General features: G+C 47.2%; 1 protein-coding gene across 7 annotated transcripts in view; it reads right to left on the bottom strand.

Annotated features, from left to right (window-relative positions):
- The window catches only part of Mta3 (metastasis associated 1 family member 3), a 126826-nt gene extending 108876 nt beyond the window's left edge, over positions 1 to 17950 (bottom strand). For 4 of the 7 annotated variants that reach the window (XM_052746418.1, XM_052746423.1, XM_052746420.1 and 1 more), the window contains exons 1-3: positions 16844 to 17018; positions 15136 to 15203; positions 9045 to 9138 (exon numbers count right to left, since the gene is read on the bottom strand). In XM_052746418.1, the coding sequence (XP_052602378.1) occupies positions 9045 to 9138; positions 15136 to 15203; positions 16844 to 17003 (322 nt within the window). In that variant the 5' untranslated portion in view covers positions 17004 to 17018. Of the gene's footprint in view, positions 1 to 9044; positions 9139 to 15135; positions 15204 to 16843; positions 17019 to 17857 lie in introns of those variants that run through there. The other 3 variants (XM_052746422.1, XM_052746425.1, XM_052746421.1) reach the window with 3 other exon arrangements.
- Between the last annotated feature and the right edge of the window lie 228 nt (positions 17951 to 18178).

Here is an 18178-nt window from a genome sequence, read left to right as displayed (position 1 = left end):
GACAAAGACAGGATTGTGAGCTGCAAGTTCAAAGACAGCCCAGAACAAAGCAAGATTCTATTAATCAAAATAAAAAAAAGAATTTACTGAAAAAATTATTGTGTGGTAGTTTGGATAAGAATGGCCCCTGGGGCGCTGGAGAGATGGCTCAGAGGTTAAGAGCACCGACTGCTCTTCCAGAGGTCCTGAGTTCAATTCCCAGCACCCACATGGTGGCTGACAACCATCTGTGGGAGATCTGGCGCCCTCTTCCGTATACATAATAAATAAATAAATCTTTAAAAAAAAAAAAAAAAAGAATGGCCCCTGGGGCAGGCGGATCTCTGTGAGTTCGAGGCCAGCCTGGTCCACAGAGTGAGTTCCAGAACAGGCTCCAAAGCTACTCAGAGAAACCCTGTCTCAGAAAAAAAAAAAAAGAGAGAGAGAACAGCCCCTATAGGCTCATAGACTTGAATACTTAGTCACCAGGGATTAGAACTGTTTGGAAGGATTAGAAAGTGTGACCTTGTTGGAGGAAATGTGTCACTGGAGGTGGATTTTCAAGTTTCAACAGAGCCATGCCAAGGCCAGGCTCCTTCTCTCCTTCTCCCTCTCCCCCTCCCCCTCCTCCTCCTCCCCTCCCTCTCTCTCTCTGGACCAGGATGCAGCTCTCAGCTACTTTTCCAGCACCACATCTGCCTGCCGCCATGCCCTCTGCCGTGATGATAATGGACTAAAGCTCTGAACTGTAAGCCAGCCCCAATTAAATGTTTTCCTTTATAAGAGTCATCTTGGTCATGGTCTCTCTTCACAGAGATAGAACAGTGGCTAAGACAGCTATACACTTCAATAAAAACATTTTCTTTGTTGTTGTTGTTTTCTTTTTTGTTTGTTTGCTGAGACAGGGTCTCCTGTAGCCTAGACCGACTTCAGACTTGCTAAGTGGCTGAGGATGACCTTGAACTTCTTATCCTCTTCTCTCAAAACCTGGTGCCGGGATGACGGGCACGCATCCACACGAGTGGTTTATGAGGGGCCAAGGATCAAAGCCAAGGCTTCAGGCAGGCTAGACAAGCACTTTTCAACTAGGCTGCATCCGCAGGCCTCAGAAGACTTCCCTTTGACAAAGAGAACCAGGTGTCACACCTGCAACCCCAGGACGGGGAGGCAGAGGCAAGAGGAGTGTGCTACATGTGAGGCCAGCCTGGTCTACACAGTGAGCTCCAGATGACATACCAAGACCTCATCTCATAAAAGAGAACAAAACAGAAAAGATCATCTGTGGAAAAGTTGAGACTAGCTACACTAATTATAAAAATGGCTTTCATTCAACTGCTCATGAAAATATAAAATGTGAGTACTTTTCCAACCCATAAATCATGTCACATAATTATAAAAGTAAAACCAGCACAGAGCCTTGGGAAAAAAAAAAAAGCTTGGGAATTACCCAATTACTAGAACGCCTCGTCTGGTGATCAATAAGCAACGTGACATAAATTTTAAAGTAGGAACATAGGACTTGCTGTTTAGAAAAATAGAAACCATTAACATTCGAAAGAACAGATCAATAAGAAAACGTATACCATAAAACATAATTAACTTGTCAACTAATAAAACTTTGTAATATTTACAGTTGATAATAATCTGGCTAATGAGACACAAACTCGCTGTAACTGCTAATTATAAAATGTCATTCTCAAAAATAAAAACATTATGAAACAGCAAGAGGAAAATAACCTTAGAGATGCAAGTTTATTACTTTAATGTTCTGATAGAAAATAGATTTTATGCCAACTCCACTCAAGCATCGGAAGCAGTCTGGAGAGAGCTGAGAAGTGTCACCAAGGACACAAGACAGGGTGGGCCTCGGATTTTTATTTTTTGAGACAGTGTCCTAAGTACCCCAGGCCATCCTGAACTCCTTAATCCTCCTGCCTCCACCTCCCAAGAGCCCGGACTCCAGACAGACGCCATGACACCTGACAGGGCCTTAGAACTGACTGAAAGGGGAGCCCGAGGCTCACCGGGACAGACTTTTGTCAACTTTAAGAAGCCAGGTGCAGTGGTACACTTTCCCCCAGTTCTCAGTAGCTGAGTTAGAGGCCAGCCTGGGCTATATGAGTTGACAGTCAGCCTGGGTTATATAGTGAAACCCTGTCTCCAAACAAACAATAACAAAAAAAGCTAACAAACAGACTACACATCACAGAATAGATCTCTCTAAATAGGCATCTTAGAAGAAATCCCTAGAGATGAACGGAAATATCACCAAAGATACACAGTAGTTTACTGACTAAACTCACACAGGGACATTCTGGTAAAATATCAAAATGTCAGGCGGGCAGTGGTGGCGCACGCCTTTAATCCCAGCACTCAGGAGGCAGAGGCAGGCGGATCTCTGTGAGTTCGAGGCCAGCCTGGTCTACAGATCGAGTTCCAGGAAAGGCGCAAAGCTACACAGAGAAACCTTGTCTCGAAAAAACAGGACAAACCCTGCTAAAGGACAAACCACTTGAAAAGGAAAAAAAAAAAATAGAATAGTAATCTACTGAGCTAGGTGTAGTGACCCACGCCTTTGATCCTGGCACTCAGGAGACAGAGGCAGGCAGTTTTCTGTGAGGCTAGCCTGGTCTACATAGAGAGTTCCAGGACAGCCAGGGCTACCACAGAGAGACTCTGACTCCAAACAGGGGTGGGGTGGGGTAGGAGGGATCTGTCTGACACCCTACTTAGCAATGGATAACCTAGAACAAGCAAATTTCTTCAAAGTTCTTTGAGAAAAATACTCTGAACCCCAAACTCTTTAAAGACCCAAACTAAGAACACAGGTGATGACAGAGACGTTTTAGGGAATGCAAAGACAGAGAACATTTACTCTCAACACATTTTATGGGGGAAAAAAAATTTAGAAAAGGACATAATTCAGCAAATGCAACACAATGCAAAAATAAAGGCGATGATGTCACGAGAGGCCGTGGGAAGAAAACAGGAATAGGAAGAGAGTCTTTCCTACGCTTTTATCAACGTACACATTCTGTGTGCATGAGCGCTTGGCCTGAATGGATGTCTATGCACCATGGGCGCCTGGTGCCCACGGAGCCAGAAGATGGCATCGGATCCCCTGCACGGGAGTTACAGATGGTTGTGAGCTGCCATGTGGGTCCTGGGAATATAACCTGGGTCCTCTGCGAGAGCAGCAGGGCTCTTAACCTTTGACCATCTCTCCAGCCTGGGAAATACAAGTCTTAAAGAGTAGATACGGAGCCAGGCATGGCGGCGCAAGCCTGTAATCTCAGCGTTTGGGAGAGAGAGAGGCAGGCTGATCTCTGTAAAGGCTACGCGGTGAAACCCTGTCTCAAAATCAACAAGTAAATAGGTGAACAGGGCAGCTGAACGGCAGAGGAACCAAGTGACGGAGACACACAGGGAAAAATACACCACTCCAACCCCAGCTGCTGGGAGGGAAGGGAACCAGAAGCCGCAGCCACGAGCTAAACCTGGAGGCTCAGGCGACAACAGACTTGCAATCCTCCCAGCAAGGGGAAACACACGCACATGGGACTCTCAAGCCTCAAGTCAGCATAAGGGTTGTCTGACAGAGGCTCCTCCCACGGCAAGGCTAGGGCTGCAGAGCATATTGCAGAACGCCACAGCCGCCACAAAGAGACTGGAGTAGCAACGCTCTCTGAACAAAGGAAAGCAAGCGCAGAAGCAGAGTCACTTGGAATTCTAGCGGACCTTGAGAGAGAAGTCCCAAAGTCCCAAAGCTCTGGGTGGGGAGGGGGCGAGTAGGAGGTGGGGGCGGGGCCGGGGAGCAGGGGGCTGGGGTGTGCTTGAAAGGACAACTAGGGGTTGGGGATATAGCTAGATGGTATAGCTTGCCTAGAATGTAAGAAGTACTGGGCTCAATCTTCAGCAAAAGGTGGCCGGAGATGGTAGAGCATTTGCCTAGGATGCTTAGAGCCTGGGCTGGATCCTCACCATAAACCAGGTGAAGCCTCACAGACCTCTAATGCCATCACTGGAAGGATGTATCAGAAGTTTGTGGTCATCCTTGGCTACAGAGACAAGAGGTGGTACCCTGTACTACCGCCCACCCCAACAAAAAGGCAATGAAGAGTGTCTATGTTAGGGTTTCTATTGGAGTGAAGAGGCACCATGACCAAGGCAACTCTTATAAAAGAAAACATTTAATTGGGGGCTGGCTTACAGTTCAGAGGTTTAGTCCATTATACTCAAGGCGGGAAACAGAGGCATGCAGGCAGACAAGGTGCTGGAGAAGGAGCTGAGAGTTCTACATTGTGATCCACAGGCAGCAGGAAGTGGACTGCCACACTGGGTGTGGCTTGAGCATATATGAGATGGTAGAGCCCACGGTGACAGCTTCCTCCAACAAGGCCACACCTCCTAACAGTGCCACTCCCTATGGCCCAACCATTCAAACACATGGGTCTACCAGGGGCCATACCTGTCCAAACCACCACAAAAGAGTTAAGAGAAATGACAAGAAGGAAGAGAAAGAACACCTGTCTCCAAACTGTTCCTGAAAGCACAAGGAAAAAAACACAAATCTCATTCCACAAAGCAAGGTTACTCATACCGAAACCAAGTAAGACACAAGAACAAAGAAAATGAAAAAGCTATCGGCCAGTTCCCTGGATGAATGTAGATGTTCTTAATAAAATAGCAAACCACTGGGAAATCAGAGCAAGCGAGGCCATGTGCGGGGTCCGCACCAGTGCAGATGAATGAATTAAAATGCCTTCCAACCAAATTCAGCAAAATATTAAAGAGATCACACACCACGATTCAGTCAGTTTCATTCCAAGAATTCCCCTTTCACCAAACAGAAATCAATAAATGAAACACAGCACATAAATCAAATCAAGGACAAAAGTTAAACAACCACCTCCACATACACAGAAAAAGCCTTTTTGACAAAGTCTCACTCACATCGTCCCACAATAAAAAGCCTGAAGGAATCTGGAACAGAAAGATACCGCCACAACATGGTAAAGGTAAGGCGGGACAGACTCACAACCAACACCACAGCACACAGAGAAGAGGCCACAACACTCGATCCAAGGTCAGAAGTGTCCACTCTCTCCACACTTTTCAGAAGAGTGCTTGTGTTCTCTAGCAGAGTAAGAACTAAACAGGGCACAAGTGTGAAAAAAAAAAAGTCAGATTACCCACATTTGCAAATGGTGAGGTCCACACTGAAAGACCATCCTCAGCCAGGCCGCGGTGGCACATGCTTTTAGTCCCAGCACTCGGGAGGCAGAGGCAGGCCGATCTCTGTGAGTTCGAGGCCAGCCTGGTCTACAGAGCAGTTCCAGGACAGCCAAGGCTACAAAGAGAAATCCTCTCTCTACAAAACAAAATAAACAAACAAACAAACAAAAAGTCACAATGACACCCCCCCTCACAGAAAAAAAAAAATCCTATACAGAACAAAGAAAAAATATTAAGAGCCACAAAGGAAAAAGACCAAGTAACATATAAAGGCAAACCCATCAGAATAACACCAGACTTCTCAATAGAGACTATGAAAGCCAGAAGGTCCTGGTCAAATGTTATGCAGACACTAAGAGACCACGGATGCCAACCCAAACTATTATACCCAGCAAAACTCTCAATCACCACAGACGGAGTAAACAAAATATTCCATGATAAAACCAGATTTAAACAATACCTATCCACAAATCCAGCCCTACAGAAAGCACTAGAAGGAAAAAACCCAACCTAAAGAAGCTAAACACTCCCAAGAAAAAAACAATCCTAAAGTTCATACGAAAACACAAAGACCTTGAATAACCAAAGCAATCCTCAGAAGAAAGAGCAAGGCTGGGGATCAAAATACCTGACCTCAGAGTACACCAGGGCTGCAGTAACAAAACAGCATGTGCTGGCACAAAACACAAACCAAAGCACTAGAACAGTGAAGCCAGAGCGGAGAAGACAGCCCAGTGTACAGCACTCACCAGCTGCTCTTCTAGGGGACCTAAGTGTAATTCTCAGCACCTACATGGTGGCACCAACTGTCTGTAACTCCAGTCAACGGGATCTGATGTCTTCTTTTGGCCTCGGTAGGCACCAGGAATGCATGTGGTACAGAGACAAAAACCTCACACACAAAAAGTACTAATTTTTATAGAGAGAGAGAACCAGAAACAAACCCACACAGCTACAATCCCCTAAGTTTGGCAAAGAGCAGCTTTTTCTGCAAAGGGAAAACTGGATAGCCACATGTAGAACAAAACCAAAGGCCTCTCTCACCCTGCTCAAAAATCAGTTCAAACTGGATCAAAGACCTTAAGGTACCACCTGAAGGGAAAAATAGAGGACACACTTCAATACAGAGGTCTAAGCGAGGAGTTGCCGAAAAGTCCTTCAGGAACTCAGGAAATAATATGGAGAATGATTGATGGGCAGGGGATTAGAGAATTGGCTCAGAGTGCACTTGTTGCTCTGGTAGAGGATCTGGGCTCAATTCCAAGCACCCACATGGCAGCTCACAACTATCCATCACTCCACTTCAGGTGGATCTGACATTCTTTTCTGAACTCCACAGGCACAGACATACATGCAGCAAAGCACTCATGTGATGATATTTTACCTGTGTCCCCCAATAGAATTTATCTTAGGATCATAAGAAAAAAGCCAGCCACTATATTAAATGTAGAAGTCATGCAATGGTAGCACACGCCTTTAATCCTATCACTCCGGAGGTAGGTATCAGTCTGGATCTCTGTGAGTTCAAGGCCACACTGGGAACAGAGCCAGGCATGGGGGCACACGACTTAAATCCCAACACTAGTTAACCAGGGAGGTCTGAAGGTCTGTACAGACAGACAGGAAGTGACAGAGTTGGGCTGGAAGAAGAAGTGATGCAGCTGGACAGGACAGCAAATGAGATAGCAGGACACAAAGGCATATAGGTGTAGGTAGACAGAAATTAGGTATCTTTGGAGACTGTGGTGTCAGTGAGGTGAGGTTAGCTTGTGGCTTTTCCTATTTCTCTGATATCTCAGGTAAATTTTATTGGGGGACACAGATAAAATATCACAACACACGCATACACATAATGCAAAATAAAATCAATCTAAAAAAAGAAAAAAAAGAGGCCGGGCAGTGGTGGTGCATGCCTTTAATCCCAGCACTCGGGAGCCAGAGACAGGCACCAAAAACTACACAGAGAAAGCCTGTCTTGAAAACTCAAAAAAAACAAAAACAAAACACAAAACAAAAAATTGACTAATGCACGCAGGCACACACCTTTAGTCCCAGCCCTCTGAAGGCAGAGGCAGGCAGATCTCTAGGAGTTTGAGTCCAGCCTGGTCTACATAGGGAGTTCCAAGCCAGCCATGGAGACATAGTAAACCCTGTCTCAAGGTAGAAAAAAAAATTTTTTTAAAGAACTGACTAATGGGATTGCATGAAATTAAAAAGCTTTTTCACAGCCAAGGAAACCAGCAGAATGAACAGACAGCCTGCATAATGGAAGAAAATCTGTGCCAAGTAAACATGTGATAGGGGGTGAAATATCCTGAATCTATAAAGAACTCAAGCCAGACTCAGTGGCTCACACCTGTAATCTCAGGACTGAGGAAGATGAGTCAAGATTGCCAAGGGTTTGAGGCCAGCCTGGGCTACAAGCCTGCAGTACACACAGTGTGAAAGCCTGCCTCACAGAGACAGACAGAGAGAAAACAAGCTCCCAGGTGTGGTGGCACACACTTACGATCCCAGCACTTGGGAGGTGGAGGCAGGAGGGTCAGAATTACAAGGTCAGACTCGTTTATGTAATAAGTTCAAAACCAGCCTGGGATACACGAAAACCAGTCCTGAAAAAGCAAAGAATAAATTAGGAAGACACCAGTTGTGGCTTGAATGAGAATGGCCCACAGGTTCATATGTTTGAATACCTGGCCCCTGGTTGGGGGAACTGTTTGGGAAGGATGAGGAGGTGTGGCCCTGTGGGCAGAGGTGTGTCACCAGGGGCTGGCTTTAGGGTTTCAAAAGAGTCGGGCCATCCCCAACGTGTTCTCTGCTTCATGTTTGTGGATCAAGATGTGAGTTCTCAGTCCCTACCTTACCATGTCTGCTGTCTGCTTTGTGCTACTTCTAGCCATCATGGACTCTGACCCTCTGGAACTGTAAGCCCAATTAAACACACCTGCTTTTAGAAGTTGCCTTAGTCATGGTGTTTTATCACAGCAATAGAAAAGTAACTGAGACACCATCCCAATGTCAATCTTTGGTCCTCATATGTTCAGACAAACACACACGCACGCACACAAATATTATAAATACATAAACCATGTTCATATATATATATATATATATATATATATATATATATATATATATAAATTATATCTCTGTCCGTACATGGAGAGAAGAAAGAGAGGAAAGAAATACTACCCAAAAATTACTCCCATTTAAACTGCAAGGGAAATTAAAAGACCCAGAAGGGAGGTCCCTCAAGATGGCTCAGGGGATAGAGGTGCTTGCCACCCAGCCTCATGACCCACAGAACTACAAGAAGGTGAAAGGGCAAAGCTGACTCTTGAGAGGTGTCTTCCATTCAGGCAAGATGGCACACACACAATCACACACACACACACACACACACACACACACACACACACAATCACACGCACACACCACACACACATACACACAATCACACACACAGACAGACACACACACACACACTAATTTTCTTTTAAAAAACAGAAGGGCAAGAGAGTTGGCTTCGAGGTCAGAAACATTGGCTGCTCTTCCAGAGTACCCGGATTCAATTCCCAGCACCCACATGGCGGCTCATAACCACCTCTAATTTCAGCTCCAGGGGATCCTACACCTTCTTCTGCTTCTGAGGGCACCAGGCATGCAGGCCAACACCATACACACAAAATAAAACTTAAATTAAAAAAACAAGTAAATAAAACATAAAAAAGAAACAAAAGGCTCCGTAGTGACAGAAAACATTTTCCTCGCATCATGAAAAACGCAAGACGTTTTTAATTTTTGATCCAAAAGAAAGCCATTTCACTTACTAGCATGCTTATCGGCAAGCATTATAAGCGTGTTGGAGATATCACGTCGTCTATAAAAGCATACTACTTTTGCTTCCACGTTGCCACTTGCAGTCTAAGAAATAAGAAAAACAAAAGTCATAGGGGGCCTGAAGTCTCAAAGATAAAACATGCTTAAAAGCTGCGTGTGGCAGCTCGCGCCTAGAACCCCAGCACTTGAAAAGCTCAATCAGAAGACACCAGAGTTAGCGGCCAGTGTGATCAACACAGAGTTCCGTAACAGCCAGGGCTACGCAGCAAGACACTGTCTCAAAAAACAAACAACAAGCCAGGCGGTGGTGGCGCGCGCCTTTAATCCCAGCACTCGGGAGGCAGAGCCAGGCGGATCTCTGTGAGTTCGAGGCCAGCCTGGTCTACCGAGTGAGTCCCAGGAAAGGCGCAAAGCTACACAGAGAAACCCTGTCTCGAAAAACCAAAAAAAAAAACAAAACAAAACAAACAACGGTGAAACCCAGAGACAAGGAAAGGGAGGAAGAGCTCCCCCTAACTTTGTGTGTAGGTGCTATGGGACAGGGTTTCTCGTAATCCAGGCTGGCCTGGAACTCTCTCTCCTCTTGCCTTCACCTCCCCCAGACATTCACAACCATATCAGCCTGATAAATTCCTCCAATTTTAAAAGCCACAAATAATTGGTTCATGGCCCTGGATGCAGTCATCTTTGTAAAGCATTGCTGTACATTGCTCAAACCCATCCCCAGACCGCACAGGTTAAGGGTAACATCACCCAGTCCCAGTTCTTGGATGACTCTCTGCAGGGGGCGGGAGCCAGCATGCAGGACAGAACTGCAAAAACATGCTCCACGCAGTCAATAGTCTCAGTTTTACCTCCACAGGTGAAAACATCCAAAATTGTAAGTTCCCAACACGGAAGTCTTTCTAACTAGAGTCTAGAATACAATGAGTTCGGCTGTAATTGACTGTAGCCGAGGCCCAGGCTCCTGTTCTAATATCTATAAATTCCGCAGGCTTTCAAGCAGGTCAATCACTCACTGGCAAGCTCTTCATAAAAACACACAGATTACAATAAAATGTTACCATAATGTTACCATAATGTCCGATTTCTAACATACGTGGCACACGCTGTCAGAATGTATCTGGACTTAAAGATATATTCAAATATCAAGAACATATACCATAATAAATTTGTCAATTTTACCAAACTCAGCAGCAACATTTCCGTTCAGCAGCAATATTTGAGTGGCAAACGGTACTGTGGAAATATTGCCCCTTCAAATTGAAATCATATTAAACTCCTTCCCAAATGCCAATATATTTCGTAATGTTGTGATCAAACTCATCCTCCGGAAGCAATGATCCAGCAATCTGCTAAATGAACAGGCCGATATTTCCATGTAAATAAAATCTAGGGCTGACTCTACGCGCTTCCTCCTTTCTGTCTCATTAGTGAGCTTTCCTAGCGATGCTCTACAAAGATGATTAAATTCTCAGTTAAACCTGCTTGAGGGAGAAAGAGGTAGTTCAGAATATTTCTTCTTTTCCCTGGTTTTTTTTTGTTTTTGGTTTTTTTTTTTTGCTTTTTTGAGACAGGGTTTCTCTGTGCAGCCCTGGCTGTCCTGGAACTCACTCTGTAGACCAGGCTGGTCTTGAACTCAGATTGCCTGCCTCTGCCTCCTGAGTGCTGGGATTAAAGGGGTGTGCCACACACACAGTTTTTTTAAAGTCAAGATCTGACTACATAACAATGGCTGTTTCAGAACTGGCAATCCGAGGGGGTGGGGGGTGGGGGGTGGCCCACACCTTTAATCCCAGCACTTGGGAGGCAGAGGCAGAGGTAGGCGGATGTGAGTTCAAGGCTAGCCTGGTCTACAGAGCAAGTTCCAGGACAGGCTCCAAAGCTACACAGAGAAACACTGTCTCAAAAGAAAAACAAAAACAAGAACTGGCAATCCTCCTGCCTCAGCCTGCCTAGTGCTAAAATTAATAGGTGTACAGCATCATACTTGGAGGTAAAAATAGCTGGGTGAGTCCGAGTGTGATGATGAACACCTTTAGTCCCAGCACTCAGGAGGCAGAGGCAGGAGAATCTCTGTGAGTTAAGGCCAGCCTGGTCTATATAGCGAGTTCCAGGACAGTTAAGGGGAAACCCTGTCTCAAAAAAATCAAAAACAAGACAAAAAAAAAAACCTCTTTGGGTCTGGAGATGGCTCAATGATTAAAAGCATTGGCTCCTCTTCCAAAGGGCCCATGACTCAATTCCCAGCACCCACAGGGCAGCACACAACTATCTATAACTCCAGTTCCGGGGAATCTGACACCCTCACACAGATATACATGTAGGCAAAACATCAATGCACATAAAACAAAAATAATAATAATAACGTCCTCAGGACTAAGGGGTGTGGCTCAGTGACGGGTGCATTCTTAGGATGTGCACAGCCTGGGGTTGAATCCCCAGCATCGACAATGTTCTCCTGGGCCACATACACTCTTGACCATGGGATCACTCACAACAGTGCAGTATTGTTCTTCCCTTAGGACTGCGGAGGCATTGTCCATCCTCGGGACTATAGTACAACACCGCTTTTCCCTTCCACAAAATACCCACAAACCATTTCTCTGAAGCTTTGCTAGTCTGAATAATGCTCCATTGAGGAGTGGCTAGTCTGGTGTGTAAAGCAGAGAGTGCAGGGACTGGGGTGGGGGTGAGTGTGTTATAGATGTTAAGAGTTAACACTGGACTTGGTGGGATGCCCCTCCTAGAATCAGACGGAGACAGGACAATGAGAATTGAAGACAAACCTGGGCTTTGTCTCAAAACAAAACAAAAAAACCACAGCCCAGTGATATAGCACTGGCCCAGCATGTTCAAGGCCCTGGGTTCAATCCCCAATACTCCAAATGGAGAGTCCGGCAGATCAATGGGAAAGTTTCCTAATTTCCATGTCTATTGCCAATAGTTCCCAAACGGCAGGAGGGATCCTGATTAATGCTCCATGAAATGGCTTTAGGGAATCTTTGGAAATTATTTGCAAAAACTTGTATATGCAGGTGGGGTAACTCAGTACCTCACCAATGCTATAAACTCGGCATTCAATAGGCAGAGGCAGGAGGATTGCCCCAGGTTTTGAGTCCAGCTCAGTCTATATTGCAAGTTCTAGGTCAACAGGTCTACACTGTGAGAATCTCTCAAAAAGCAATACAGCTCAGTGGTAGGGCATTTGTCTAGCATACGCAGGGGCCTGGGATCAGTGTTTAGTGAAGGGTAGTGTGGTGGTAGCTGGGGAAGGCTACAGGTATAGCTCAACACCCCAGCAAGACAGGCGTGTTGGAGTCCATCTGTGATTCTAGCATTCAGAAGGCAGAGGCAGGAGATGAGTTCAAAGCCCACCTCTGCCTCATAGTGAGCTCAAGACCAACGTAGGTTATGTGTGAAATAGAAACTTTGAGGTCAGCATGAATCACCAAGAAAGTTCAAGACCAACCTGGGGAGCACAGCAAGACTTGCCCCCATGCTGGGCGTGGTGGCACAGGTCTTTAATACTAACACTTGAGGCAGGCAGATTTCTGTGCTTTTTGAGGCCAGCCCGGTCTACACAGGAAGTTCCAGGCCAGCCAGGATGACAGAGCGAAACCGGGTCACAAAAAATAAAGCATGCAGTCTCAATCTTTGTTTTGACCATGGGGGCACATTTAGCCACTGAACCATCTTACTGACCCTCTCTTGTCCTTTAAAAGATTTTTTTTTCTTCTGTTTTGCACTGCCAGGGGTGGTAAGCCTTAGAAATGGAAAGCAAGTGCCGTACCACTGAGCAACACGGCCTTGAATTAAATATTTGAAGGTGATAAATGACGTGGGGAGAAGGTAAGCAGGAGGCATTTTTATTTGTTGTTCGGGCTAGCCTTGAGCTCTCCACTGGCTGATAAAGACTTCCCATCCCCCAGCCTCTATCTCCTCAGGGCTGGGACTATCGGTGTGCACACCACCACACCCAGCTTTTTCTGGGCTGGGCACTGGACCCAGGAGCTTTGTGTGTGCTAGGCAAGCACTTACCAACTGAGCTGTAGGGTTTTTGTTTTTGTTTTTGGTTTTGGTTTTTTGGTTTTTCGAGACAGGGTTTCTCTGTGTAGCTTTGGAGCCTGTCCTGCAACTCACTCTGTAGACCAGGCTGGCCTCGAACTCTCAGAAATCCATCCACCTGGCTCTGCCTCCCGAGTGCTGGGATTAAAGGGGTGCACCACCACCGCCCGGCCTGAGCGGTAGTTTTTTGGCACTTTCAGACACTGAAAAAGCATGGGTGATGTAAAACATGTATTTTAGAGATGAAGATATCTGCCATCAAAATAAAAGTAAAATTAGAGAGGTGCTAAACCTCAGTAAAATGTCGCACACAGGAGACTGCTCTGTAGACGTGTGATCTGGAGTTCAATTAGTTGCCTCTTTTCAGTTAACAGGGTTAAAGAACCCAGGACCTTGCCTGGTCTCCTTAAAACTCTGGAACTTTTTAGATTCAAAACTAAAATCTCTTGATAAACATGGTTCGATGTTTATTTTGTGTTCCTCTGCTTTAGGTGGCGCACATCTCTCATCCCAGCCCTTGGGAGAGAGCGCCAGGAGTTCACAGCCAGCCTGGACTTCATGCAACCCTGTCTCAAAACCAGAAACCAAAACCAAAACAGCAAAAACTTCTCTTTTTTACGTTCCCTAGTCTGTACTCAGATGAAATGACAATGTTTTAGAGGAAACACACACACATACATATAAATTTATTCATACTATGTTGTGTTTGTTTTCAAAAACCGTTTTCCCAAACTAGTGTGTCTTTTGTTTCAGTCAATAACACATTTCAAGCATCTTAGGATAAATGATTGACACATAGGTAAAAGCATTAAATAAACAATTGTTGAACTAATGCCTTTCTAAATTGTGTCATGGGTTTTTTTGTTTGTTTGTTTTTTCGAGACAGGGTTTCTCTGTGTAGTTTTGGTGCCTGTCCTGGATCTCGCTCTGTAGACCAGGCTGGCCTCAAATTCACAGAGATCCGCCTGCCTCTGCCTTTCCCCACCCAACTGGTTTTCTTTTCCATTGTGGTTTTAAATTTTGTTTTCCCTTCCTTTCGGTTTTTGAGACCCATGTCCCACTGGCCTGGAACTCCCCAAGTAGGTTCGCCTGGGTGGCTTGTGAGCCCCAGGGCAAGGACTGTAAGCAGGAGTCACTAAACCGGTTTTTCTTTCTATCTTTGAACATGGGTTCTGGGTGTTTGAACTTGGGTCCTCATAGCTTGCCAGGCAAACGCTTTACCACCTGAGCTATCTTCCCAGCCTCCCATTTTGTTTCTCAAGACAGTCTTAAGGATTAAAACCCAGGCCAGACTTGAACTAGATAGACTATTCCTGGGTCCGTCTCCCAAGTGCTAGGATCACATTGACTCATTTTACAATTTGGGGGCGGGGTGGGTGAGACAAGGCCTCGTTCTGTAGCCCAAGCTGACCCTGAGCTCCCACGGGCCTGACTACAGGCGTAAACCGCCATGTCTAGTTTAGAAGGATTCTTCCTTCTAAAGCTAGGGGAGGAAAATATGAATTCACTAACAATTGCAAAACATAGCACTTGGGAAGCTGAGGCAGGAGGATTGTGATTTTGAAGTCACTGAAAGCCTGTCTCAAAGAAACAAACAAAATACATACTACAGTTCTAAATAGGGAAAGGAACCGAGCGAGTTCTTTAAAGAACAGACCTGATCTTCAACACTCAAAGCAATTTGAAGAGATCTGCAATCTTTTATTCAATAACATCAGACCAAAAAAAAAAAAAAAAAACTTGAATAAAAAGTAAACACTCAGAAGCCTGTGGAACTCTGTAGACTGTGAAAGACTTTCAGAGTCTAGAACTGAACGTGAGTTCAAGGCCAGCCTGGTCTACAGAGCAAGTTCTAGGACAGTTAGGGCTACACAGAGAAACCCTGTCTCTCGGGGGGAAAAATTAATTCTTAATCTAGAACTGAAAGTAAAAATCACGCCTTAGGCCCTTTACCCAGAACCCCTAGTGGAAAGCACCTTGGTGGTCAACAGCTGACGCAAGGACACGGCTCACCTTGTTCAGTTCTTCTATTCTTCTGATTAGGTATGGGTTGCTGGAGGAATTCTCAAAGTAAACATAATCTGCAATCAGAAAGTTACAGAATTGTTCAACAAACAGTTCACATTAGACAGCCCCCTTTTTTGCTGCTGTATTTTGCTTGTGTGCTTGCCTTTGGACAGGGTCACATTACACAGCCCTGGGTGTCTCAGAACTTGCCATGTTAACCAGGCTGGCCTCAAACTCAGAGACCTGCTTCCCTCTGCCTAGGATTAAAGTGCTGAGATTAAAAGTGTGCAACAGGGCCAGGCCTGGTGGCACACGCCTTTAATCCCAGCACTCAGGAGGCAGAGGCAGGTGGATATCTGTGAGTTCAAGGCCAGCCTGGTCTACAGAGTGAGTTCCAGGACAGCCAGGGCTACACAGAGAAACCCTGTCTCGAAAACAAACAAAAAAGTGTGCAAGTTTATTGATACAACTTTCTATATTAGGCAATTCACCTTAGTAAGTAGGTAATCCACTCATTGTAATGCAGCCTCAATAAGCTGTACCCTGCCTGTTACTTTCATAGACTTCCCACTTTTAAGTAGCCCAAACCAATTTATAACTCAATATCCCCCTGCCTCATATGTGTTGGCACCGGTGGCATGCACCACCCCCTGCTTAAGTTTCTCTTACTTTTGCTTTTAGAAATAGCTTTCCTGCCGGGCGGTGGTGGCGCACGCCTTAATCCCAGCACTCGGGAGGCAGAGGCAGGAGGATCTCTGTGAGTTCGAGGCCAGCCTGGTCTACAAAGTGAGTTCCAGGAAAGGCGCAAAACTACAGAGAAACCCTGTCTCGAAAAACCAAAAAAAAAAAAAAAAAAAAAAAGAAATAGCTTTCCATTAGTCCAAGATGACAAGAACTAGCTATGTAACTGAGACTGGCCCTCAGCTCCTGAGTCTCCTGCCCCTACCTCTTACAGGCTGAATTTACTAGCATGTGCCACAATGCCCAGCCTTAAATTAATTATTTAATTTAAAAAAAAAAAAAGGAAGAAGTATGACTTGGTGTAATGGGGGGGAGGGCTGCAAAGACAGGATTACTTAAGTAGGGGCCAGCCTCAGCTACATACCAAGACTTTGTCTCAAAAAGAAAACAAACAAACAAAAAGCATACGCCTTAAGTCCTAGCACTTGGGAGGCAGAGGCAGACAGATTTCTGGGAGGCCAGCCTGGTCTACAGAGTGAGTTCCAGGGCAGCTAGGGCTATGTAAACACCCTGTCTCAAACAAAACAAAACCAAAACCACCACAACAATGATGGCCAGACTTCGTCATCACTGTGTATCATCAGAGCTCAGTAACAGCATCTTCCCAGGGCAGCTTCCGCCTCATCCTTTCCCTCCAAACCAATCGGCCCTGGAGAATGTTTCTTACATAAAACTGTTGACCTAAGACAAATTCAGAGCAAAGAGAAAGGCTTACCAGCCCAATTTCATTTCAAGCATCAACTTAAAAAAAATAAATAAATAAAAAATGCGGCGGGCAGAGTGGGTAAGAGAAAAGCCTGGTAGCAAACTTTGCCATGCTCTCCCTGGGAAGGTGAACAGGGCAGGGCTCCTTGCTGAGAGACAGAGCCATCTAGGGAGGGTGTTGGGATCTTTCTGACCCTTTTATCATATTTGATCCAACTCCATTCAGGCCCTTATAAAGAAATCACGGCAAGCTGTCAACTAAACCTACAAGATCTTCCCACGCGTGGCTTTTCCTTCCACAGAGTCGCTGGAAACTCCCCCACTGTGTGTTCACCTGAGGGACTAGACTGCACCGTCACTGTCGACCTTAGCGGCCCCCTCCAGGCGAGGCTCTCCGCTGCTAAGTGGCCTCCTTTTAGCCAGGCCATTCCCTACCACCATCCATCAGGAAGGAGCTCAGCTAATGAGCAGAGAGGGCAGAGCCAGCCTCACTCACAAACACGCCACTTATCTGAATTATTATTTTACCAGGAAGGAGGGAGGGAGGGAGGGCGTCGTGAGCAGGGAAAGTTTGTTTGACCTTATTTCTCTCTTCTGCAGGAGAAGGCTGGGGAAGACAGACAGCAAGAGCCAACGTCCTGGCTGAGCTCAAACTCCCCACCTGGGGCTGCGGATCCCTGCCCCCGCCCCCCTCCACACACACACATATACAGCCCCACTCTTGGGGCGGGGTGGGGGGGGGGGTGTGCTGAACGAGAACCCGAAGGGGTTGGAGAGGGGGGGGGGAAGCAGCGAAGGTGCAGAGAGCCCTGGCTCTGCAAAACAGGCCTGTCCAGCTGTGCCACCATCGTCCCCCAGCCCACACGGAAGCAGAAGCAGAAGCGGGGTCGGGGGTGGGGGGGAAGGGGGGGAGGGGGGAGGAGGTTGTCCCTCCACTCCCCAGTGCCCAAAAGCCACGCGAGGAAAAAAAGCCACTGGGCTAAAGGGGGGCTTTGCAGGGGCCCTGTCCCTTTGGGACGCTCGTAAAGGGGGGGAGGGAAGAGGGGGTGTCCGATGCGTGTCCCCAAGAAGAGGCCTGGAGCCCTGCGACGCCGGGCAGGGGCGGTGGGGGAGGGGAGTGGGGGTGGGGAGCCCCCCCCCTGCTCCCCGCCCGCCCGCCCGCCCGCCCGCGGCGCCCTCGGCCCGGGCTCCCGGGGCTGCCGGCGGTGTGCGTGCGCTGCCCGGACCCCCGCTCCCGCCGCCCGCGCCCCGACGGGGCCGGGGAAGGGCCGGGCCTTCCTACCTCCGACCCGGTACATGTTGGCCGCCATGTCCGCCCGCCCGCCCGCGGAGCCCGAGCCGAGCCCCGCCCGCCGCCGCCGCCGCCGCCGCCTCGACCGCCGCTGCCGCCGCCGCCGCCGCCGCCGCCTCGCCACGGGGGAGGGGGAGGGACGGGGAGGGGACACCGAGGGAGGGGGCTGTGCCCGCCCCCAGCGCCGGCCGAGCGACGCCGAGCGGGCCCGGGAGGCCGGAGAGCAGCGGGGGGACGGGGGCGCCGGGCTGCGGGGGGGACGGGGACCCCGGGGGCCACTCCGTGCGAACCTCCGGGAGCACCCCAGGGCCA

This window comes from Peromyscus californicus, unplaced genomic scaffold (assembly GCF_007827085.1).
Source record: "Peromyscus californicus insignis strain IS unplaced genomic scaffold, ASM782708v3 Scaffold_1__1_contigs__length_55948999, whole genome shotgun sequence".
NCBI lineage: Eukaryota > Metazoa > Chordata > Mammalia > Rodentia > Cricetidae > Peromyscus > Peromyscus californicus.
The sequence above is the reverse complement of the archived record's forward strand: the minus strand, read 5'-3'. Positions and strand labels throughout refer to the sequence as shown.